The following is a 24,434-nucleotide window of genomic DNA, read 5'->3' as shown; positions in this document are numbered from 1 at the left end:
AACTGAGACGCCAGGTCCTCAACTCAGAGGCTAGTCACGTGTCTGATCACCTACATACATAATATAAATAGTGAGCGGGAGCCCAGTGAATAATAACAGAGTAAAGGGTTAAATGAATGATGTCTCGTAACTAAGTTTGTACACAGAATAGGTTCATAGTCGTACTCTTATTCAATTCATATACAAAAACCAGAATTCATACTTGATCATACATAGTTTATCCGTTAGTGCTAACATAACACATACCGAGCATCTTAGATCATACTTGTCGGTTCCATAAAGGAACCTCCAGACTGGGAATTGATAACTTGTCAGTTCCATAAGGAATCTCCAGCCAGGTACAGATAACTTGTCAGTTCTATAAAGGAACCTCTGGTCTGGGTACAGATAGCATACTTGAATTATAGCATAAATACCACAAACATTTGTCAGAGTTGGACAATCATTCATAGTACAAAACATGACATTTCATAGAACAGATCTTATTTCATATACAAAAAATAATTTAACTTGAACATAGTTTTACTAAGTTATTACTCACAGATAATAGGTGGCTCTAAGTAAACGGACGGAGTAGGCAATTTAGATATCTCGTGGCGCGTGACCTACACAGATACAGAACGAATACGTACTAAATTACACACCCGGAATCATTAACTTAGTTTTTTTCTTATCTTGGTGTTTCTACTTCTTTATCCTCATCATGGTGTCTTAAACTTGGCCTATGAATCCCTAGGATGGAAAGAGGATGCAAAAATGCACTTAAAAACGCTTAATCAAAAATTGCTGAAAACAAAGTCCTCGTTCGAGCGTGACTTCCTACGCTCAAGCGGACATGCAAAATGTGAGTGGTCGCTCGAGTGTCGCTCGAGCGGTCTGCAAACTTTTGCAAAAGTGCTGGTTGCTTGATTTTTTCGTTCGACGCTCGCTCAAGTGTGAGAGATATGTCTTCGCTCGAGCGCAACTTTTGTCGCTTGAGCGATCTGCAAAACATAAGAACTTATAGGAGCATGCATTTTATGCTTGAGCGGACTTCTGGTCGCTCGAGTAGAAGTGCACGCACTCAGAGTGGTCGCTCGAGCATAGATTCCTTTGCTCGAGCGTAGGAGCAGAATTCTGAAATTGCAGATTTGCTCCCAAGCTCAAAACTCAAATTCAAAGCCATTAAACTCAACCTTTGGGCCCCAAAACTTGATAAAACATGTCCAACCTTGGAAAACACAAAAGAATTGAAGATCATTTTATGAAATCAAAGCCCAAAAGCATGTCAATTGTGCAAAATACAACTTGAAAAGTAAGAACATGATGTGAACATGTCATGTATGTGCTTATTTGAGTTCATAGCTTACAAAACATGATCAAATGAGATATTTTACTTAAAAACATGGTGAATCCTTAAACTTCAACCAAAATATGAACATGCATAAGACAAATTCTTAGACAACATGCTCTAAATGCAATGTAATGCACATGCAAGTATGTACTCTTTTTTTTTACTTCATTAAGTTTAATTCTCGCTTCAACTCATTTAATTCATTTGAACACATATGATAAGTATCCTAATTATACAACTAAAGACTTGATTTCTTTACCTTAGGCTCTCAACTCCTTGAATTCTATTGAGTTCTTGTTCAATTTCTTTAATTCTCAAGAAAATTCCTTGTTGAAAACTTCTCTTAGGTCTCTCACTCTGTCTACACGTTTGTGTGTGTGTGTGTGTGAGCTCAAGATGTGTTGGAGTGGAAGAAAAGAATGAGTGAGAGCACTTAAGAAGCCTTATATAAGCTTGTCTAATGATAGTAAATTAAGGCTAATCAAATGAGTCATTAAATTAATCTAATTTAATCATTCCGAACTGAATTTTAATTAAACCCACCATAAAATTCTAAAAATTCTAATTAACACATAAATCAAGTCAATTTCTGAATTGAATGCCGATAAGGCCTTTAATTCGCAAACCGAAACGAAAACATGAACAGATCTTCTTATGTTAAACAAATATAAACACAAATAATGTAATACACATGTAATTAACTCAGGATTTCTTTTTAATTACTTGTTAGGCATACTTAAGCATGGATTAACATTAATCATGGGTTGGGTCGTTACAGCTTTAGTGGTGGATTTGTGACGAGATTGTGGTGGAAAGGGTGGCAAATCCATGGTGAGGACTAAAGAAGAGGAAGAAAGATGGGATTTCAATAGTGGAGAGGAGTGGTTGGAGGATGACGAGGGTGTAGACACACTTACCCCATTTTGATTGACCATAATGCTTAATCTTGATCTGAGAGCATCGCTCGATGATGTAGTAGAATGACCACCAGTGTAATTTATCTTAATTTTTAACTACTTCACTATGAGTTTGTTTGGGAAGCAAAAGCCCAGGACTTTTTGGCTATTTTAGATGTTAAAAAAAACAAAAACAAAATAGGCATTTTAGCCTAATAAGACAAAATATCACATCTAATCCATAATTATTACATTTTTTCTTTCACAAAAGTCAAAAAGGTTATCTCAAACGAAACTTTTTAATCCCAAACTAAAATAGCAAAAAAGTTAAAAAGCCAACCCATATCCCAAACGAACCCTATAGATGCATAGCCCTCGACGAGCTCTATAACATTGATACTCGAGTTGAAGATTAACACTCTAAAGCACTCTAACTTGAGCTTTAATCGAGGATTTATGGTATAGAGAAGAGGAAATAGATATAAAGAGAGAGTGAAATAAAGCAAATGAAGAAAGAGAGAGAGAGAGAGAGTCTCTCTACAAAAAAAAAAAAAAAAAAAAAACAAAAAAAAAACAAACAAACAAACAAAAAAAAGGATTCAAAATATAAGGCTGAGAAGTTGTCACGCTGCCTTCCGCACAGGTCTATCACATGTACGAAGCCATCCGATCATACGTGTAGATCTATGCAATCTAAAATTGACATTGCCCCATCCTTTGGCGGCATATACGGTGACATTCTCTGCATGTGTTAGGCTTCAACCCATGCGTATATCAATCGATATGTGCGCAACAACCCTACCATACATGTGATCTTCCCTACTCCAATTCAACTTTCCAAACACTAATTCTAAGTCCAAATTTCAAAATCACAAATCCAAAACTCAACCACGGAATAATCTAAGCAAAGAGTATTGATTAACATCAATTAACAAGTTCGAATATAACAAAATAATGAAATCCAACATCCACAACTAAACCTATATAATAATATTTAAATTGAATTTAAGACACGATACTGGACTATTTTGGGAAGTGGGTTCATCTCTCACAAAAAAACTGCTTATAAGCTGCTTATAAGCAGTTTTTCATCAAAAAGTTGATTATAACCATCTTCTCAAAATAGCCCACTATCAACAATCAATTATTTTGTTTTCTTCTTTTGAAAATTTCTAAATCAAATAAAAGAAAAGACATATAACCCTTCAATTTTTTTGAAAACAAATTTTAAATACCATATATCTACTCACAACCAACACTTTCCCTCACTTGTACTCCTCTCAATCCAGGGTGTGTTGGTTCAGATTCATTTACATGTTTTGAATAGCCGGGTCAGCCCCTAGTTAAAATAAGGGTATGGCTTCTGTCTAGTTCGGGATCGGACTGGACCGTGTTGTTGGGCCCGTGGGAGCCCACCACGGGTCCCGTTTTGATAATCTGAACTGTCAATGTCTAGAACTCGTTGAGTACTATATGTCTGTAAAAAATTACTTTGATCGGATATCGATAGTTATATGATCAAATCAGTTTTGTATTAAAAAAATTGGACGGTGAACAAATTAATGGTTGAAAAAAAACTATTTTGATTACATAGCTATCGATATCCGATCAACGTGATTTTTTACAAGCACATAGTACTCGACGATTTCTACACATTGAACAGTTCAGATTATCAAAACGAGACCCGTGGTGAACCCCCATAGATCCAACAGTACGGTCCAGTTCGATCCCAGACTGGACAGAAGCCATACCGTTAAAATAAGAGTGAGGCCGAGGTATTAAGGCCCCGTTTGTTTTGAGAGATAGAATGGAGGGGATTGATAGTGAGGGGATTAATAGTGAGGGGATTGTTAGTGAGGGGATTGATAGTGAGGAATTGTTAAATTATTTTTATATAAAATAATAAAACAAATAAAAAAATATAAAAAATTAAACATTATATTTTAAAAAAATTCCCAATATATAAAAAATAAAAAAATTTCTAATCTCCTTACTATTTTTTTAATACCATCTTTAGCTCTTCCTTACCAATCCCCCTTTTAAGGGGACTACTAATACCAAGGGACTAATAATCCCCTTCTGATCTCTCAAAACAAACACCCTCTTTAGTAATACCAATAGATTGGTAATTCCAATCCCCTCTCTATAACCCCAAACAAACTGGATTAATAGAGTCAGTTAAGAAAATGACACGCCACGTGTAGCTCGCACCACAATCGGCTCGATCTCAACATGCGTGCCAGCGTGCGGTTTGAAATTGCCCATCCAATAATCCCCTCCCTCCCTCCCTCTCTCTCTCTCTCTCTCTCTCATAACGTTGCGTATTTCTCACACTCTCTCGCTCTCGAATCGGATCACTCTCTTTCTCTCTCTCTCTCTGATTTCGAATTCATTCATTTTGTTTAATCAAGTAGATAGTAGGAAGAAATGGTGATGTTCAAGGTTTCTCGCGTTGCAACCACACCTATCGATGGACAAAAACCGGGAACTTCTGGTCTCAGAAAGAAGGTGATTCTAAATTCCTGTTTAAAATTTTGTTTTTTTTTTTTTTTACTTTTCGATTCATTTGTATCGTCTCTTTCTGTTCTCAATGCACACTGATAATTGGCCCTAATTGGCCTATCGAATTGGTTCCCAAACTGTTCATATCTGTTCCTTTTGTGATTTTGGCTTTTGAGTTGGATCTGTTTCTCTTCTCGCGTTTAATTGAGCATTCAAAGTGTTTCAGCAATTGATCTTTGTTCCTTGGACGGATCTGATGAATCTATTTTTGTTTCGTTCGATGCTGTGTTACGATCTGAAAAAAATAGTGCTTTGCATGCACAACCAGTGACGCGAATATATGTTTCTTTGTTTGAAAAGATCTAAATAATATTTCACATTCATATATAGAAATCATCATTTGATTTATATGCCAACAAAACAAAAACAATGAGTTTCATGTTGAAGTTGGCGTATTTCAAATGACTGTCTTGTAGTCTGGGTTAAATTAAATCCAATTTTCAAGTCCTATATATGGCCACCTTCCAAATTATAGATCCTTGCCTGCCCTAATTATGATTTTGAATGAAACCAATTTATCAGATTATGCTAAAATGACCACAAGGATTCATCACCATGATAGTGAGATTCTAGCCTCTTTCATATCGTGTCTTGTTACACACTATCGGTTGAACTTTTTAGGCTCCCCTGCCAAATCTGATTTTAATTATTGATATTTTCGATAAATAGTAAGATCAGAGTAAGGATGTATCAGAAGTTCTGCTGATTTTGCATTGAGCATTTTCTTGTTAGCTGCTGTTGTTTCTGGAATATCTTTCAAATCTTCTTATCTGATTCAATCATTGGTGGACCTTTTTAGGTCAAAGTGTTCATGCAACCTCATTACTTGCACAACTTTGTTCAGTCAACATTCAATGCCCTTTCTGCAGACAAAGTCAGAGGTAGGGGTTCTGTCGTTTGTTTTACGACTTGTATGTTCAATATGATACTACTGTTAAATGAGATATTTGTATTTCTACTCATGCAGTGCAATGACATGATTTCATTGCGTAGATAAAATAATGTGAAATTTATTCAAAAAATGTTGTTTTTTTTCTATTTTAAGTGAGGATTGTCAAGGAACTGGTCAAGGTAATATGTATCTTTCTGTTTCGTTTTTTGTGTTTATGGAACTTGATTTCCTCCCCAAAACCAATCAATTTGTTTATTAAGAAAACTTATTGCAGCCTGTATTTGCTAAAGCCTTGGAATATGAGTCTCGCTATTAGTGAAACTCAACAATTATTAAAAACTCCAAAGTATGCAATCATCTACTGTGAAAATTTTTAAAAACCTAAGATATTGATTTGTGATTATGTTTCAATTTTAAATAACGAATGACAATACCAGTCAAACAATCAAAGACAAATTGACATAACGATTTAACGTAGAAAAATCACAATTGGAGTGCCTCTAATTGTGATAATAAAACCATGGGCCAAAGCCATAAAACAATCCACTAAGACCTCGTTTGGCAAGTGGCTTTTTTAGCCAAAAAGCCAAAAAGTCGCTAAAAAAATAAAAAAGGCAACAACTCATACAAAAAAGTCAAAGATTTTCTTTTCTCTCTACTTTTTGCACATCTTTTCGTAAAAAGTCAAAAAGTCATCCCAAACATACTAGTTTTTTTTGCTCATATTTTAGCTAAATAGCAAAAAAGTTATTAAATTAGCCTGTTTCCAAACAAGGCCTAAGAAGACAAAAAGGAATTACACAAGTGTACTCTCAATTACCTAGTGAATCCACGCCTGAATTGAATCGACTTCAATTTGCGTCTTCTAACACCGTCTTCACCTCAGAATTGTCTTGTCCAACGTTGAATCCACAACGTTGATGTCGAATCCACGAGCCACTCCGGAATCCACCAAAGTTTCAGGCTCAGGTTCTCTGGAATTCACCGAAGAACAATCATTGATAATGTTGATATGAAGTTCATGGATCCATTGATAACTCTTAAATCATCAAGGAAACACTTATAAAGTACCCTTCAATATAAAACACTCTGTATCTTGTTCCTCTCTGAAAATTTGGATGACACAAATCCTAGAAACAGTGAACAACGCACTTTATAGAAAACAGGATTGCACAGACCGCTCGAGCGCACATTTCACCGCTCGAACGGTGTGACTAAAGGCTGTGCGAAACATATAGGCTGACCGCTCGAGCGCAACTTTTACCACTCGAGCGGTAAAACTTTCTTCTCAGAAATTTAGGTGCTCTGCAAAAATATTGGATGATCTGTGTATTCGCTCGAGCGCACAAATGACCACTTGAGTAGTCAAACAATTTCGACTGAAATGATTAAGATCACAAACTCCTTTGCGTAGGCACAATTCGGGTTGGTTTCGCATCTCAATACTCATAGCCTCATTGAAATAAAAGATCAAATAAAATTATAATTGAATGGAGTTTTGTCAAATGGGATTGCCAATTACAAAAACCTAAGATACTGGGTTCGTTTGGTTTGAATTTCCCAAAAATTTTTGGGAAAATTTCTCTACAAATGAGTTTTCAGAAAAACTCAAACCAAACTGGAGTCTCTTGGTCTGTTTGGCTTCAGATTAAAAAATAGGAAAAATTATTTTAAGGTCCCTCTCTCATTTTTAGTAATGAAAAAGATTCACAATATTATTTTTTGATGTGTAAGGTCCCTAAGCCCACACTCAAGGTTTTAAAAAGCGGCCGTAACCGTTACGTAACGCCGTTACGTAACGGTTTTGACGGTTACCGCCACCCGTTACGGCCGCTTTTGCAATGTGATTGAGATTCACAGGTGTGTTGGGCGTAACGGCTGTCGTAGCGGTCGTAACGGTGCCGTAACAGCCGTAACGGCCTGTTACGCACCGTTACGTAACGGTTCCAAACTGTTTCTTTCGAAAAAACATACAAAAAAAAGTTAAAAATGGGGGAAGAGGGATAGAGAGAAGAGGGAAGATAAAGAGAGAAAATTGAGGAACAAGAGATAGAGAGAGAGAAGAGGGAAGATGAAGAACATGTTATTGATTTATTGAAACTGTAAGACCTATGCTATTCTATTCAACTGCTATCACTAAACTATTTTGTTTGTGTGTGTTTATCTATATATTATTTGAAAATAATAATAATAAGTGTGATCATTATCTATTTGGCTTGGTTAAAATATGTATATATATTATATATTTAGGCTCTTATTTATTCTCTTATTTTTGTCATTGTTTATCTTATATATAATAGTTAGTGATTGATTTTTTTGTATAATGTAAAGTCATTAATTATTAAAATAAAATGTAAAAACTTAGTTTATAGTGATTTAAAAATATGAAATATATTGGATCATACTTAAAAATTTACAAAAATTTATCAATATTTATTTTTAACCCAATAAATATGATCATGGAAAAAAAATATGCGTATTGGTAAGTTTTTTTTTTCAAATCGTGGGAAAAATAAAAAAATTCACGGTTCCGGTTACCGCAACCATTACATTACGGCCTTTACACTCCGCAACCGCAACCGCAACCGCGTCACCGCCACCGTTACGGCGACCGCAACCGCTTTTCAGAACCTTCCCCACACCATATATCAGATTAGAGAAATTTGACTCTCTGTCTCTCCTCCTCTATTGCAGAGCAACACTTCCAATCTCTCTCTCTCTCTCTCTCCGAAACCCTAGAGAGAAGACATGGGCAAAGTCAAGGGCAAGCATTGTTTGGACAAGTACTACCACCTAGCTAAAGAACACGGCTATAGATCTCGTGCCACATGGAATATCATCCAGCTCGAGTCCAAATTTAGCTTCCTCTGCGTCTCTCGCGCCATCTTCAATCTCTATGCCGCCCCCGGTGGCTAGATGCAAGTCTCCGTCGAGCGCGTCCCCGTCGACAGCCTTGTCATCGGCATCGACCTCATCCCCATTCACCTCGTTCGCGGCGCCATTGGCGTTGAAGAGGACATCACTAAGCCACAGTGCCGAGCCGCCATCAAGCGGCTCATGGCTAAGAATGGTTGTTGAGCCTTTGATTTGGTGTTGCATGACGGCTCGCTGAATGTCGTTGGTGCTTGGGCTCAAGAGGCGACTGGTCAGAATTCTTTACCTGGTAGGTAATGTGCCTGGGGTTTCCACCTCCTTTTGGGTTTGCAGGGCAGGTAATGTGTTCTTGTTAGCATAAAAAATATGAAGTCAGATTAGAAATTTGGGAGTTTTTTCAAATTTATCTGGTTGTTCAAATTTCTCTAGTAGGTCTCTAGGTTGTTCAAATTTCTCTGGTAGGCCTTTGGTTTGTTCAAATTTCTCTGGAAGCTTTGTTATTGCCTTATGCCACCTCTAGGTTCCAGTTAATCATTGGTCTTGTTGTGCATTTGTGTTGATGCTATCAAAGTGTTCTTGCTTATATGGCTTTCATGATGCTGCTACAACTGCTTATTTGATGTAGAAAGAAGATGATGATGATGATGAAGACTATCAAAGAATTTCTTTGGAGAAAGAATTTGAATTTGAACCCGAACCTAGAGAAATTGGTTTAAGGTCCCTTTCTTATTTTTGATAATGAAATAGATCCACAATATTTGAATTTGAATTTGAACACAGAGAAATTTGAATTTGAATTTGAATTTGAACCCAGAGAAAATTGGTCAAAATGATTTCATAAAATAATATTGTGTCTTTACGATCCAGAGAAAATTGGTTAAAATGAACTTAGAGAAATTTGAATTTTCTCTGGTTTATAAATGAACCCAGAGAAATTTGAATTTGAATCCAGAGAAAATTGGTCAAAATGAACTCAGAGAAATTTGAATTTTCTCTGGGTTGAATCCAGAGAAATTCTTTGGGAAGTCCAAAATTTCTCTGGATTGAAGTTTCTTTGGATCAATATTGAGGGACCTTAGACATTATGAAAATATTGAATGTCCTTTATGCTATAAAATTTTAATATCAGGGATCCTAAAAAAAAAAACCTAAAAAATATGATAGCGGGGAAAATAAATACTTTAGGATCCTTCTACTGTCTATTGTTACTTGCTTGGTTCCCTTGGTTTTGGCATCAAGGCATATTAACTCAAGACAATGAACCTATTCTCAAACCCTTGGCTGTCCTTTGCAAATACTTGTTTCTTATGCCCATGTCTTTTGATGTTGTCTTTCTCTTCTTGATCCAAGTTAGGCCTTTTGTAACTTTTCGGAATTGGTAGAAAGCTAATGGCCTGGTTGGTCTTGTTTTGCATTTCTATTTTCTTCTTCGTCCCTGCTTTTCATGCATTTTCTTATACAACTGTTGTTGAAAGTTCACCAGTCGGTCTCTTATTTATTTTGGACTTTCCTGATCCTTTTGGTTGACACATTGCTTTGGTCCTATCAATTATATTCGTTGAAATTATTCTAAAAGGCCTTAAGCCCCCATTTTGTTAGATTATAAAGTTTTTACTTCTATTTGATTCAAAATCTTGGTCGTTTAGTATATTATATCTGTTAGTAGTTTAGTTTTTTGAAGCGTGGCAATATCATCGAGTCTCATTTGACAGGCCTAACATTGGAAGTTTGTGTTAATTTTAAAATTATGGAGTTGGGAAAGGCCTTTGGTCCTAGTTTTGTTAGTGTGGTTTATTTCCACTTATTCTCTTCAGATTTTTATTCTGTAAACAGTTGGCCTAGGTTTGTTGGTGATGCCACTATTCTCTGTATGCTGTTCCTCATGCACCAAATTTATTTATTTATTTATTTATTTATTTTTCCCTCTGTAAATAGTTGGAAAACATCAATAAATTGGTCTTAGCTCACTTTCCATATGAAGTAGGTTGAAGACCCAAAACATAATGACTAACTTCTTGTATAACAAAAACCATTTATTTCTGGCAAACAATTTTGTAACAGTATGACCTAATCTACCTGCTCTTGTTTTTCAGATTCATAATGCATTGATCTTTCTTTATAGTTAGTGTTAACATTGTGGTAGATGGTAGTCTATTGAACAAAGTTTTTTTCCTAATATGTTTTGCATGAAGTGCTTTTGGGCAGTTTGTTGAGTGAGAAATATGGGTTGGTTTTGAGAACTAATTAGCTACTATTTATTGGATTGGGTGTGACATGTTTATTTATTCAATTGGCAAAAATTAAAATTGTGTGACAGCTTCAAAAGCTGTTCTCAGTTGAGTGCTTCATATAGTAAAATAGAATAGATGTTTTTTCTTCTAGGGAGAAGCTATTTATTTTATTTTTCACACTATTTTGCTGATACTCTCTTTTATAATTGTTCTAGACTTTCTTACTCATATAATGTTGTTATGTTGTTTTGTTTTATTCACCGTTTTTTTTTTTTGAACGAATTTAGTTTTAATCACTTGTAACTGCATTTTCATGCACACAGGTGCCACACTTGTAGTTTCTGGCGATGGTCGCTACTATTCAAAGGATGCTATCCAGGTAAATAATATTTGAGTTTGTTCCAATGAGTAATTTAGGTGTGGATTCACTTTGTAATGGCTTTGGCTTGTTACATGCTTTTCTTTGTTCTATTTAATGGACTCTTTGTTGACATTGATCAATGACCAAGATGCAGTTTCTCTAATAAGAAACAGAGATTTATGTCCTAAGTGACCTTAGTTGCCTTAACATAAAAGCGATTGCATCTTACTATCCATGTTGCATGCTTGCACCTTTTCTGTGATGCTTAATTGACCATGTTGTGTAATCTACCTAATCTTTATTTTTGGAAACTGCCAGATTATAATTAAGATGTCAGCTGCAAATGGAGTAAGACGTGTTTGGGTTGGCCAAAATGGTTTGCTGTCTACTCCTGCTGTATCAGCTGTTGTACGTGAAAGGGTTGGCGCTGATGTAAGTTAATCTGGTTCAAATGGTTACACCTAGCAGCCTATCGTGGTTTCTTCCCTTTAAGGTCCTGTTAAAGCCAGTTCAAGATGACATAATGAACTTTTATGTTTAAATTTCAACATAGGGATCTAAGGGATCAGGAGCATTCATATTGACAGCAAGTCATAATCCAGGTGGTCCCCATGAGGTATGTATCAGCTGGTATTTGCTTAAATCTTACTTTTATATTCGAGGGAAAATTTTCAGTTTGGTGAGCACCACTATCATTTTACACTTACAACGAGGAATTAAGTGGGTTTCATTGAATTATTTTTTAGTGCATTCTTTCCGTGTCCTTTAAAAGCAATAGTAACGTGCAGCACTGTTTTTTTATCCTCTTGTTTTCTGATCTTGAACTTAGGAATTTGAAGTTGCCTGTTTGAAGGTATTCTAGGCCTTAGTGATTACGCTCAATTGTTTTAGTTGGTTTCTTTTCCCAGGCTTTAATAGGGTGTTTCTCTATGTGGTTCACTTGAAATGTTCTCAGAAGTGAAGATCGAGAATCCATTAGAAGGGAAACTTTTCTCTCTTATCCTTGAGCAATTGCTTTTTATTCTTCCCACGGACTTCCACCATTCCTTGCCTGAGTTATTCTACTGCCAATATGGACTGAACTTTTATGCTCTTTGGACTTGACTTTTTTAAGAGCCTTGTTGATTTATTAGTATGAATTTTTTTATCAATATGCATGAAATATTTTTGTGTGCTGCAACTTCTATCCTTTTATAGATTATATAAAACCCCCAATTTGGTGAATTCTTATTTTTAAGGTGTGACCAACTTTTTGTTTTCAAAAAAGTTCGAAAAATGTCAATTCCTTTTGTCCACTTTTTAGTACACTTTTTGTTTGCGGTTTGTGCTACTTGACACACTCTTCTATGTAGAATTGCAAAAAGTAGGTATGGAAAAAGAAAAAAAAGCTTGCTGAGAATAGAAAAAGAAAAAAGAGTAATCAAATCATGTGTAAGGAAAATAAATTACTGTCCAGAGATGATTAAATACATATAATGGGTAGCTGTTTGTAGATATCAATGTTGTAATCCTTTATACATGTGTTGTAACACACAAAAGATTGCTGAGAGGGAAGAAGTTCCGAAGACGGCAAGTTAATTGGAAGAGAAAGGATAATTATTGAAACTGCCACTTTAAGTGTTTAAATAGAAAACAGAATTTTCATATAGCCAACTGAAAAGCTGAATGTTTGATTTTCTTTTTGTACTTTTTCTTTTACAGGATTTTGGAATTAAATACAACATGGAAAATGGTGGACCTGCACCAGAAGCCATTACTGATAAGATCTATGAGAACACAAAAACAATCAAGGAGTACTTAATTGCAGAAGACCTGCCAGATGTATGATATGTTTCGTGAGCAATATATGCGTTTTTACTTTGAATCCTCTGTATTGATTTTATCATCTTCTCACAATCCTTGTCTCCTAATTCTTGAAAGTTGAAATACACTCCAGGTGGATATCTCTGCAATAGGCATAACAAGCTTTACAGGGCCTGAGGGACAGTTTGATGTTGATGTTTTTGATTCAGCCAGTGATTACATGAAATTGATGAAGTATGCTATCTTCAAAGGCTCAATTTGAAGTTCTTTCTGTTTTTCGTTGATGTCTAATGCTTATCCATATTTTCTTCTCTTTTTTATTTTTATTTTTATTGGAGCTGTTTCTTTTATGATGAATGCACAAACTTGGTGTGTTCCATTATTTTTTTCAAGCTATCATAAAAAAAGTTAAATATGTTCACACAATATTCTTTTCTTAACAGTATTTTTATGATGATCTTAACATTTCATTCCTTTAACAACAATTGGTTGTTGATTTCCCAGGTCAATATTTGATTTCCAGGCTATCCAAAAGTTGCTTTCATCTCCAAGTTTCACATTCTGGTATGTAGATAGCATCTCATTTCTAATGTTCAAAGTAATATTATCCTGGTATATTTTTTCAGTATGCAATTGATGCTTAACTTCTTTTATCATTTTCAAGTTATGACGCACTTCATGGAGTTGCTGGAGCTTATGCTAAGCGCATATTTGTGGAGGAGCTTGGTGCACAAGAAAGCTCATTACTGAACTGTGTACCCAAGGTATATTTATTTTGTGGATACTATCTTGTTTGGTATAGAACTGGCAAACTAATTTGTCTTAATTGATGTTTCTTCATGTTCTTTTTGTGCATTACTTTATGTCCACAGGAGGACTTCGGAGGAGGCCATCCAGATCCCAATCTGACCTATGCAAAGGAGTTAGTTGCACGCATGGGGTTGGGCAAGTCAAGCTCTCAGGGTGAACCACCAGAATTTGGTGCTGCTGCTGATGGTGATGCTGATCGTAACATGATTCTTGGTAAAAGGTAGCATTATACTTCAACTTTTGTTGGGAAAAAAAATTCTTGTCAAAACCTATCATTTTGAACTATGTTTGTGATGTCAGGTTTTTTGTTACTCCATCGGATTCCGTTGCAATTATTGCTGCAAATGCTGTTAAAGCCATACCTTACTTTTCTGATGGTCTTAAGGGAGTTGCCAGGTTCTGTAACAACTTGCTTAGCATCTTCTTCGTAGGTGCTTGTGTGTGTTTGTGAGGGTACTATCATGTGCATGTGCTTGTTTGACGGCATGTTTATTTACACTTGCATCTTGACATAACGTTATTGTCCAAGTAAGTCATACCTTATTTCTGCATATGTTAGGGCATGTTCATGTGTGCCTGCATGTTGATATGGCTTCTTTCTCTAGTTACCTATCTCTTGTGAGGAATCAAGTGTACTTCTCACAATGACTATCCTTTTATAGTTTGCTTATCTTATTGTGGAATTCATTCATTGCACTCTTATATTTAATCTCATATTGGAGTCGTCTTGCTGTAGGAGCATGCCTACATCTGCTGCTCTTGATGTTGTGGCTCAGCATTTAAATTTGAAATTTTTTGAGGTACTCTGTTGCACAAACTATATAATTTTATGACTTCCTGTACTATTGGTACGAGATGGCGTAATTTTTCCCCCACTCTAAAATGCCAGGTGCCTACCGGCTGGAAATTCTTTGGTAACTTAATGGATGCTGGGATGTGTTCAGTTTGTGGTGAAGAAAGTTTTGGAACTGGTGATCTTTTGTCCCAATTCTTCAGTATATATATTTTTTAATGGCGAGACATTCAAAACATATAACATGCAGTATTTTAATGATTTGTTTTATCTATTGACAGGCTCAGACCATATTCGTGAGAAAGATGGAATCTGGGCTGTATTGGCTTGGCTCTCTATTATTGCTTATAAAAATAAGGATAACCTCTGTGGGGGAAAGCTCGTTACTGTTGAAGACATTGTTCGTCAGCACTGGGCTATCTATGGCCGCCACTATTATACACGTTATGATTATGAGGTATGTATGATCTTGCAATGCCTGTTGCTTAATATTTGATCCCTTTGTGACAGTAAGACTATTAAACATCTTTTGCTCATTTAATTTTTTTTCCTTGAAGAATGTTGATGCTGGAGCAGCAAAGGATCTGATGGCATGTTTGGTCAAGCTGCAATCTGATCTTACTGAAGTCAACAAGTATGTTTGTCATACTACCTTAAAGATAATCTCTTTGTGCCAAGTTTTCTTCAGTGTTTATTAGTAGCATGCTTAATTACCTTAAATATTCTTGTTCAATTTGTGTGTGTGCACACACACATGTTGCCACATGTCCTATATGTACTTTTATTTAAACGTATCCATTTTGATCACCAGTTTAATGGATTCTTCAGTTCCCCTCCACAGCTGAATTAGCAGTTTGCACGAAAGTAGACTGAAAAAACCAAGTTTGTAGATGCTGTAGGTAGTAATTGGAGGCCTTCAATTCAGAGTATCTGTGGGATGGTGTGAGGGCTATGTTGAAGATGTTTTTTTAAAATGTCTTCTTTTCATTTTCAATTTAAAGGAAACAATATCAAATTCTTTCAAGATGTGGCCATGAATCAAGCTCCTTTGTTCAATTTTTTCTTTTATGACTTTTCCAATTATTACTTTGTTGACTCCTTTTTTGTTTAGCCTTCTCCATATATCTATTCATTGATTTATTTGGTTTCTTCTGTCATTTTATCTCCCTGTTGGAAACCTGAAAAACATTAATACAGTAGGAAGACTGAAACCATGTCATCTGAATTTTAAACTAAGCATGTAGCCTTATACTTTCTGTTGATTGAGATATATGTCTGGTGAAAATAGGTCTCAAATTTTTTTTGGTTTATTAGATTGTGAACCAAATTGAGTTTATGATGGAGTTCTCTAAGATTGATAATAGCCCATTGGAGTTGGAGGAAAAGGATTGTGGTAAAACAAATTGAAAATAGAGAGAGAGAGAAAGAGAGAGAGAGAGAGAGATTTGTAAAGGAGTTCTAATTGTGATAACTTGAAAACGCCTCATACCCCTTCAATAATCTTGATATTGCCTGGCAAGTCAAGTCTATTGGTGGACTTTTGTTGGGTAAGTCAAAGTTAAAAGAGGGAGCTAATTTGGATGCTAAATGATTAAGTTTCAGTCTTGTGGTAATAAAAGTTTGCACATCTGTTGGTTCCATCTCTCCCGGGCAAAAGCACATATTGATGCGGTAAGATCTGTTCCATACTGCTGATTCCCTGTGGAAGACATCTCTGCATCTCATTGCTAGAGCTAATTTCATTGTTTCAGTTGAATGAAATCTCACTCTCTTTTTTTCCCTTCTCCCTCCCTATTCCTTTTTTCTCTTCCTTTAGTTTGTTGATAAGCTCTTTATGAGTGACAAGACAATGTATGTGTTGGGTTACGTGCCTGGAAAACTGCAATCACTAGTAATTGGTGATACAAATGGTTAGGAATTCTTGGGCTCAATAATCATCACCAATCAAACGGTTCAGAGTTGTTTATGCTCATAGCCATTGCTTATAAATAAAAAGATATATGCCATAAAACAAAGCTGAAAATGGTTCTTTGGCAGCCTGGTAGAAAGGTTAGCAACAGTTATCAGTGTGACTTGAATACTATATTTAATATCTAGGTTCTGGTTTTCAGCTGTGCTCCTTTTGTTCTACATTTTTCCCCGTCATTTGTCTTCCCCGGGGTTGGCATTTCATACAAAATTCAAATCTATGCATCAACTCACTTTTGGACTTTTGCCCAAGGATGAACTGGGTCGTGGGAGAATATGGGCTTTTACCCAACCTCTAGTTTATTTGGTTATATTTCTGTAATTGTTTTCAATTTCTTCTTTTTGATTTTTTCTACTCTTTATTTTATGTTCTAGTAGTGATAAAATTATCAGGAATTCTTTGATACAAGTTCTGATCGATATGTTAAGCATACAGGATATTCAAGGAAGGTGTTTTTTTGCCAACCTGTCCAAATAACCCATGCAACCTGCCCTATTCTGATCTGACTTGAGCTTGGGTTGACTAATGTTTCTTGTTCTTTGGGCATTCTACTATTTTGGTTTGGTTAGCCAGCTTGGTGCAAGGCTAGCTTTCAATCAGAGCTAATCCTCTGGATTCATTGTTCTGAATTAAAGTATGGTGATTGGACCCCCTGCCCTAGTCTGCCAGATTGTATTCTAATAAAATAATGGACAAAAAATGAATAGTAAGAATACACAAATCATAGAGTGTTCACAGCGTTCTACTGCAGCTGATTGGAAAGGCTCTCTCTGGTCTTGAAAACTCAGGTCGAGGTTCCACAAATTTATTTATTTATTTTTCCTGTAATTTCTTTTTGAAAGATCCCACATTTATGATTTGAAATTTAGGGTTGTGTGCTTTGCTTATTTTAGTCATTGAGGCTGAACTGCTGATTTACTACTGTGAATAGCTTATTTACAATTTTCTTCTCAAGAGTTGATGCATTTGCTGAGAGAAAAACGTTAAAGAAGATTGTTGTTTTAGTTATCACGATGTCCATGGTCTTCCTTGATGAAAGTTTATTGTTTTTTTATTTTTTGAAGCGCTCATGCAGTTAATTTGTGCAGAATTGTCAAGGGGATACGTTCAGATGTGTCAAATGTTGTTAATGCCGATGAGTTCGAATACAAAGATCCTGTTGATGGTTCCATCTCAAAGCATCAGGGTATTCGGTATCTGTTTGGAGACGGGTCACGATTGGTAACGGGCCTCCTTTTTACCATTCACTCTTCAAAATTCAGTTTAGGAACACTGGTAGATGACTGCCAGTGTCAATTAATTTCCTGGTTCTATCCACTTGGTTGTTAATCATTGTTGATACTACATTCTAGGTTTTCCGTCTTTCCGGAACTGGCTCTGAAGGTGCAACCATTCGTCTTTACATCGAGCAATACGAGAAGGATACGTCAAAAATCGGGAGAGATTCGCAGGAAGCACTTGGTCCACTTGTGAGACATCCCTAACAATTATCCTGGCAATTTGTTACTGCTCCTGATTATTTTTCTTGCTAACAATCTGGTGTGTTTGGTCACAGGTGGAGGTTGCTCTCAAGCTGTCTAAGATGGAGGAATTCACAGGCCGATTGGCACCAACTGTGATTACATAGATTCGTGATACTACACAGCATCAGAATGTATGTCTTCTTGAAAATAATAACAAAGTATTTGCCTATTTCAGATCATGTATACCATCTACAACTATACTAGATGTATCCTACATATATATATATATATATATATATTTTTTTTTTGCCACTCTGATGCCTCAATAACAGGCTTATAAGAGTAGTGTGGATTGGAGATGTTTGGTAAGCCAATTTTGTCCAGAAATAATATGAATGTTTTTAGAGTACTTGGTGTCTATCTTTCAATCTAGGGTTAATTACACTGAGTTTTCTGAATTATCAATAAATATTACCTTTCTACAGCTTTAAAACTATATGTTTAGACTTCTCAACTACAATATTGCGTTATGTTAATGCTGTTATATAGTGAAAGTTTTACTAATGCAGTTAATATTTAAAAAAAAAGAAAGAAGGTTATTAAGAATGTTTTTTAAGTTTTAACAATTGTCAAGTGATTAAACAAATTTTAAATTTAAATTATGACGATGTGATAATTAATAGCAACGACTTGACTTGTGTGGATCAAGCAACGACTTGACGTCTGCGGATCCAACCTTGACGTGGTCAGTCAGAAAATTGATTGGTTGGTCTAGCGTACTATGTGGTCATAAATTTGCATGTCGTTTTATAATTTTTAATTCCTTAACACAAAATTGTAGTTTCATTTCCTTTATCAATAAGAACACAATTAGGATTCGTTTGGGATTTAGGTTAATTTTTTGATTTTTTAGTTATTTTAGTTTTGGTTAAAAAATTTCGTTTGGAATTGGTTTTGGTTTTGGTTTTTTTAACTTTTATGAGAGAAAAAATAAAATGATTATGGTTTGGATGTGACTAAGGTTCTGAAAAGCGGTTACGGTTGCTGTAACGGAGGCGGTGGCTTGGTTGCAGTTATGGTGTGTAAAGACCGTAGCGTAACGGTTGCGATAATCGGAACCGTGAATTTTTTTATTTTTTGCATAATTTGAAAAAAAAAACTTACTAATACGCATATTTTTTTTTCAATGATCATATTTATTGGATTTAAAATAAATATTGATCAATTTTTATAAATTTTTAAGTATGATCTAATATATTTCATATCTTTAAATCACTATAAATTGAGTTTTTTATATTTTATTTTAATAATTAATGACTTTATATTATACAAAAAATTAATCACTAACTATTATATATAAGATAAACAATGATAAAAGTAAGAAAATAAATAAGAGCCTAAATATATATATATATATATATACATATTTTAACCAAGCCAAATAGATAATGACCACACTAATTATTATTATTATTATTATTTTCAAACAATATATAGATGGAGACATACAAACAAAATAGTTGAATAACAGTAGTTGAATAGAATAACATAAGTCTTACAGTTTCAACAAATCAATAACATTTTATTCATCTCCCCTCTTCTCTCTCTCTATCTCTTGCTCTTCCATCTTCTCTCTTTATCTTCCCTCTTCTCTCTATTCCTCTTCTTTCATTATTAGATTTTGTTTTTTTGTATTTTTTCGAAAGAAGCAGTTCAGAACCGTTACGTAACAGTGCGTAACAGGCCGTTACGGCATCTGACACATCTGTGAATCTCAATCACACTGCAAAAGCGGTCATAACGGGTGGCGGTAACCACCATAATCGTTACGTAACGACTAGGGTTGTAAATAAATAGAGTCGTTCGTGAACAGGCTCAAGCTCGGCTCGGTAAGAGTTTATTCGAACTCGATTCGTTAATTTTTTTTTTGCGTTCGAGTTCGAGCTCGTTAAATTTTTAATAAATAAGCCGAAACATTCTAAAGCTCGGCTCGTTAGCTGGTTCGTTTAACATTTATTATTTATATATTAAATAATATATAAATATGTATAAAAAATAAGAGAAATATGCTATTTATATATTTAAAAAATATAAATGTAAATAATAGTTAACTATAGATAGTACATTTATATAATAGTGGTAGTAGATATTATTTTAGTAAAATATAGACTTTTTTTTAGTATGTTTATATATATTGTATATATAACTATATAATCAAAGTTTTAATTGTAACTTTAGTCTCACATGCAAGTATGAATTTATAATTTTTTTGGCTCGTTAAGGCTCGTGAACAGGCTCAAACTCTAGTCGAGCCTAAGTCAACTCGGCTCGAACTCGGTTCGTTAATTTTTTATTCAGCCCGAGCCCGAACTTGAGCTCGAACTTGTTAAAATCTTAATAAACAAGCTCAAACATACTAAAACTCGGCTCGACTCGTTTGCAGCCCTAGTAACGGCGTTATGTAATGATTACGGCCGCTTTTTAAAACTTTGGATGTGACATTGTCTTAATGGATTAAAAAATCTATTTTGTCTGTTACTGATTATTTTAGTCAAAAAATTTCGTTTTAACTTATTCCAAACGAAAACTTTAGAGCACTACGATAGCGTTTGGTAACGTTTACGTTTTTTTGTTTATGTTTATAAAAATTTTATAACTTGGTTTTTGTTTATTTTTTAAAAAATAATAAACTACAAACGCGTTTGGTTTGAACGAAATGTTTGAAAAATTTTAAAAACATAAATTAAAAAATATGTTTGTTTAAGTCTAAAATATTTATGACAATGTGATACACATTATAATTGAAAAAAAATTAATGAAAAAAATAGTTGAAAAAAAATTAATTGGAAAAAATTAATTGAAAAAAAAATTATTTAAAAAAATTATTTGAAAAAAAATTTATTAGTCAAATTTTTAAATTTCTGTTTAAAAATTAATGTAAACTCATTTTTTGAGTTTATATTTTTTTCTCAAATTTATAAACTGAGACAACCATTTATAAACTAAAAAAAATTACCAAATAAGTTCTTATGATAATTTTTAAAATTTTTATAAATATAAACTAAAAACGAAATAATTACCAAAAAAGACTTGTGATTGTATCTCAAAATCAACAAATAAGTTCGGTCAGTCATGACAAGGTGACCTGGCTTTTTCCTAATCAACAATATACATAATATAAACAAAAATTATATTTTGATTTTCAATATGGAAACTTAAAATAGAGTGACACTTTGTCTTTCTACATAAAGTTGATTTTGATGCTAGGGTATAAATTAAATTTTTTAATTTTTATTTAAAAATCAACGTAAATTAATTTTTTGAGTTTATGTTTTTTTTCTCAAATTTATAAACTGAGACAACTATTTATAAACTAAAAAAATTATCAAACAAGTTTTTATGATAATTTTTAAAAATTTTATAAATATAAATTGAAAACTGAAAATGAAATAGTTATCAAACAGACTTGTGATTGTATCTCAAAATTAACAAATAACTTCTTGGTCAGTCATGGCAAGGTGACCTGGCTTTTTCCTAATCAACAATATACATATTATAAACAAAAATTGTATTTTGAATTTCGATATGGAAACTTAAATAGAGTGACACTTTGTCTTTCTACATAAAGTTGATTTTGATGCTAGAGTATAAATTTTAAAAAGGATGATATCTAAGATAAAAACAAAATCAAATTCGTGAATTCTTTTATTTACACATTTCTAGTTCTTTATATCCACTTTTCATTACATAACATTGACTTAAAAGTGTTTAAATTTTCATTTTATCCCCTCACTTTTTCTCTTTTCTTCCCATTTTTTTCTTCCAACATGATCTTATCCACAAGAAAAATGTTTGAGGACCACAAAAACAGTGGCTCAAATGGCTCAAAACTACCAAAACGACGTCGTTTTGGCAGGTTTTGATCCCAAAACGACGTCGTTTTGGCAGTTTTGAGCCATTTGAGCCACTGTTTTTGTGGCCCTCTACCATTGCTCTATCCACAAAGGATGCTGGTGGCAGTGTGGTGAAGCGAAGAACACCGGTAGCAATTGGTAGATACACGGTTTTGGTGGTGGCAGAGCTAAAAAATTGAAGGAATGCAGGGCTAGTCTATCCTGAGTTTAGTTAGGCCCTTTTTAAGGCTCTAAAATTGTTAGGGAAAATCGATGTGATTCCCCACAAGTAAATCAATCAATGGGAATAAAAATTAATACAGAAAAATTAAATCAAAGGCAACACAAGAATTTTTACGTGGTTCCCTCAATGTGAGGTACGTCCACGGGATCGAAATCCGATTCCACTATCAACCAAATAAGTTCCAAACGATTACAAACGAGACACTAATGGTCTCACAAACCACCCTTAGGTGAATTCCAAATAATCACAAATAAACAAAGAGGAAAGACCTCACCAAATAGAAGAACCAAAATCTTCAGAACCAGAGTTGTAGAAGATCCAAAATAACGAACCAACTTATGCTCCAAAGCAGCACCAAACCGAATAAAAATAATACCACCGAATTATTTTTGATCCAAACGGCACTCACACAATACCCGCCAAAGTTCGACACTTCAAATGTTTGTCCCTCGACAAAGTCTTTGTCAACATGTCTGAAATATTATCATCTGTGTGAACCTTTTCGAGTTGTAACAATTTCGAATCTAACACATCACGAATCCAATGGTATCTCACATCAATGTGTTTCGATCTCGAATGAAAAGTAAAATTTTTACTCAAGTGAATAGCACTTTGACTATCACAATAAAGCACATACTTTTCTTGCTTCAAACCCAACTCTTGCAAAAATTTCTTCAACCATAACTCTTCTTTGCAAGCTTCTGTAATGGCAATAAATTCAGCTTCGGTAGTTGAGAGAGCAACACATTTTTGTAATTTAGATTGCCATGCCACAGCTCCCCCTGCAAAAGTCATCAAATACCCCGAAGTAGATTTTCGAGAATCAACATCACCAGCCATGTCAAAATCTGTGAACCCATCAAGCATCGGCTTACCATTCCCAAAACACAAACACACCTTCGAAGTCCCTCGAAGATACCTTAGAATCCATTTTACCGCTGCCCAATGTTCTTTACCCGGATTAGAGAGAAAACGACTCACCACACCAACGGCGTGAGCAATATCCGGCCTTGTACAAACCATGGCGTACATCAAAGAACCAACTGCTGAAGCATAAGGAACTTTCAACATCTCTTCTTTGTCTTTCTCACTTGTAGGACATTGATTCGAACTAAGCTTGAAGTGACCCGCAAGTGGACAACCAACCGGCTTCGCTTTATCCATATTGAACCTCTCAAGAACTTTCTCAATGTAGCTTTCTTGAGACAACCAAATCAGCCCCTCTTTGCGATCACGAACAATTTTCATACCAAGAATTTGCTTTGCCGGCCCCAAATCTTTCATAGCAAAAGACTTGCTCAACTCCAATTTCAACCTGTTTATCAAGGTAGAATCTTGACCCACAATTAATATGTCATCAACATAAAGCAAAAGAATAATAAATTTACCATCTGGAAAATTTTTCACAAACACACAATGATCCGAAGTGGTTTTAGAAAAACCATTATTCATCATGAAAGAGTCAAATTTTTTGTACCATTGCCGCGGGGCTTGCTTGAGACCATACAAACTTTTCTTCAATTTGCAAACAAATTTCTCTTTCCCTTTTTCCACAAAGCCTTTCGGTTGCTCCATGTAAATTTCTTCTTCAAGATCACCATGCAGAAATGCGGTCTTCACATCAAGTTGCTCAACTTCAAGGTTCATACTTGCAGCCATGCCAAGTACAACCCGAATAGAAGACATCTTTACAACTGTTGAGAAAATCTCGTCAAAATCAATACCTTTCTTTTGCCCAAAGCCTTTCACAACAAGACGTGCCTTGTACCTCAGATTCTTGCCATCATTCTTCAATTTGAAGACCCACTTATTTTTCAGAATTTTCCTCCCTTTAGGCAACTTCACTAAATCATAAGTGTGATTTTCAACTAAGGAATTCATCTCCTCTTCCATGGCCTTTTTCCAATCACCTTTCTTTGCATGCTCAATTGCTTCTTGGTAGCTCTCAGGCTCCCCTTGATCAGAAATCAACACAAATTCATTGGGAGGATACTTTCTTGAAGGTTGTCGGTCCCTTGTAGATTTCCTCAACTCAAGTTGTGGTGACGGTACTTGAGTTGGATGCTCTTCCTCAATTTCTGGCTCATCTTCATTAGGATTAGCATCATCCTCCACATCTTCAATGGGTGGCTGCACATAGGGGTGCAACTCGGGCGGGCTCAACCCGAGCAACCCGAGCCCAGCCCGAGTTTTTTTAGGGCTTGGGCAACTATATCTTGTAATCTGGACGGGCTTGGGCAGATTTTTGATGCCCGAATTGCAATTCGGGCCGGGCTTGGGCAGAACCAATGGCCAACCCGAGCAACCCGA

The 24,434-nt window shown here is 35.0% G+C and overlaps 1 protein-coding gene across 2 annotated transcripts; it reads left to right on the top strand.

Annotated features, from left to right (window-relative positions):
• Positions 1-4,384: 4,384 nt before the first annotated feature.
• LOC114264654 (phosphoglucomutase, cytoplasmic) lies at positions 4,385-18,396 on the top strand. Of its 2 annotated transcripts, XM_028205349.2 has the most exons (18): positions 4,385-4,737; positions 5,591-5,672; positions 11,112-11,167; positions 11,468-11,581; positions 11,703-11,765; positions 12,851-12,970; positions 13,086-13,186; positions 13,457-13,516; positions 13,617-13,716; positions 13,825-13,982; positions 14,063-14,158; positions 14,499-14,562; positions 14,652-14,733; positions 14,837-15,012; positions 15,113-15,189; positions 17,613-17,745; positions 17,877-17,993; positions 18,080-18,396. In XM_028205349.2, exons 1-18 carry the CDS (start codon positions 4,657-4,659, stop codon positions 18,149-18,151), a joined length of 1,752 nt encoding a protein of 583 aa, XP_028061150.2. In that variant the 5' UTR covers positions 4,385-4,656; the 3' UTR covers positions 18,152-18,396. The 2 variants fall into 2 exon arrangements, with proteins under 2 accessions (XP_028061150.2, XP_082726799.1); XM_082870673.1 differs by lacking the exons at positions 17,613-17,745; positions 17,877-17,993; positions 18,080-18,396 and adding an exon at positions 16,960-17,312 and having other exon boundaries at positions 4,406-4,737.
• The last annotated feature ends 6,038 nt before the right edge of the window (positions 18,397-24,434 follow it).

This window comes from Camellia sinensis, chromosome 5 (assembly GCF_055761805.1).
Source record: "Camellia sinensis isolate YWXY chromosome 5, ASM5576180v1, whole genome shotgun sequence".
Taxonomy (NCBI): Eukaryota; Viridiplantae; Streptophyta; class Magnoliopsida; order Ericales; family Theaceae; genus Camellia; species Camellia sinensis.
This window is presented reverse-complemented; position numbering and strand designations above follow the sequence as displayed.

Excerpts from the sequence above, each read along its gene's own strand:
- LOC114264654 (XM_028205349.2), top strand. The coding sequence starts at position 4,657 with ATGGTGATGTTCAAGGTTTCTCGCGTTGCAACCACACCTATCGATGGA. Across the intron at positions 12,971-13,085 it reads TTGCAGAAGACCTGCCAGAT|GTGGATATCTCTGCAATAGG; the intron begins GTATGATATGTT and ends AATACACTCCAG. Across the intron at positions 13,517-13,616 it reads TCTCCAAGTTTCACATTCTG|TTATGACGCACTTCATGGAG; the intron begins GTATGTAGATAG and ends ATCATTTTCAAG.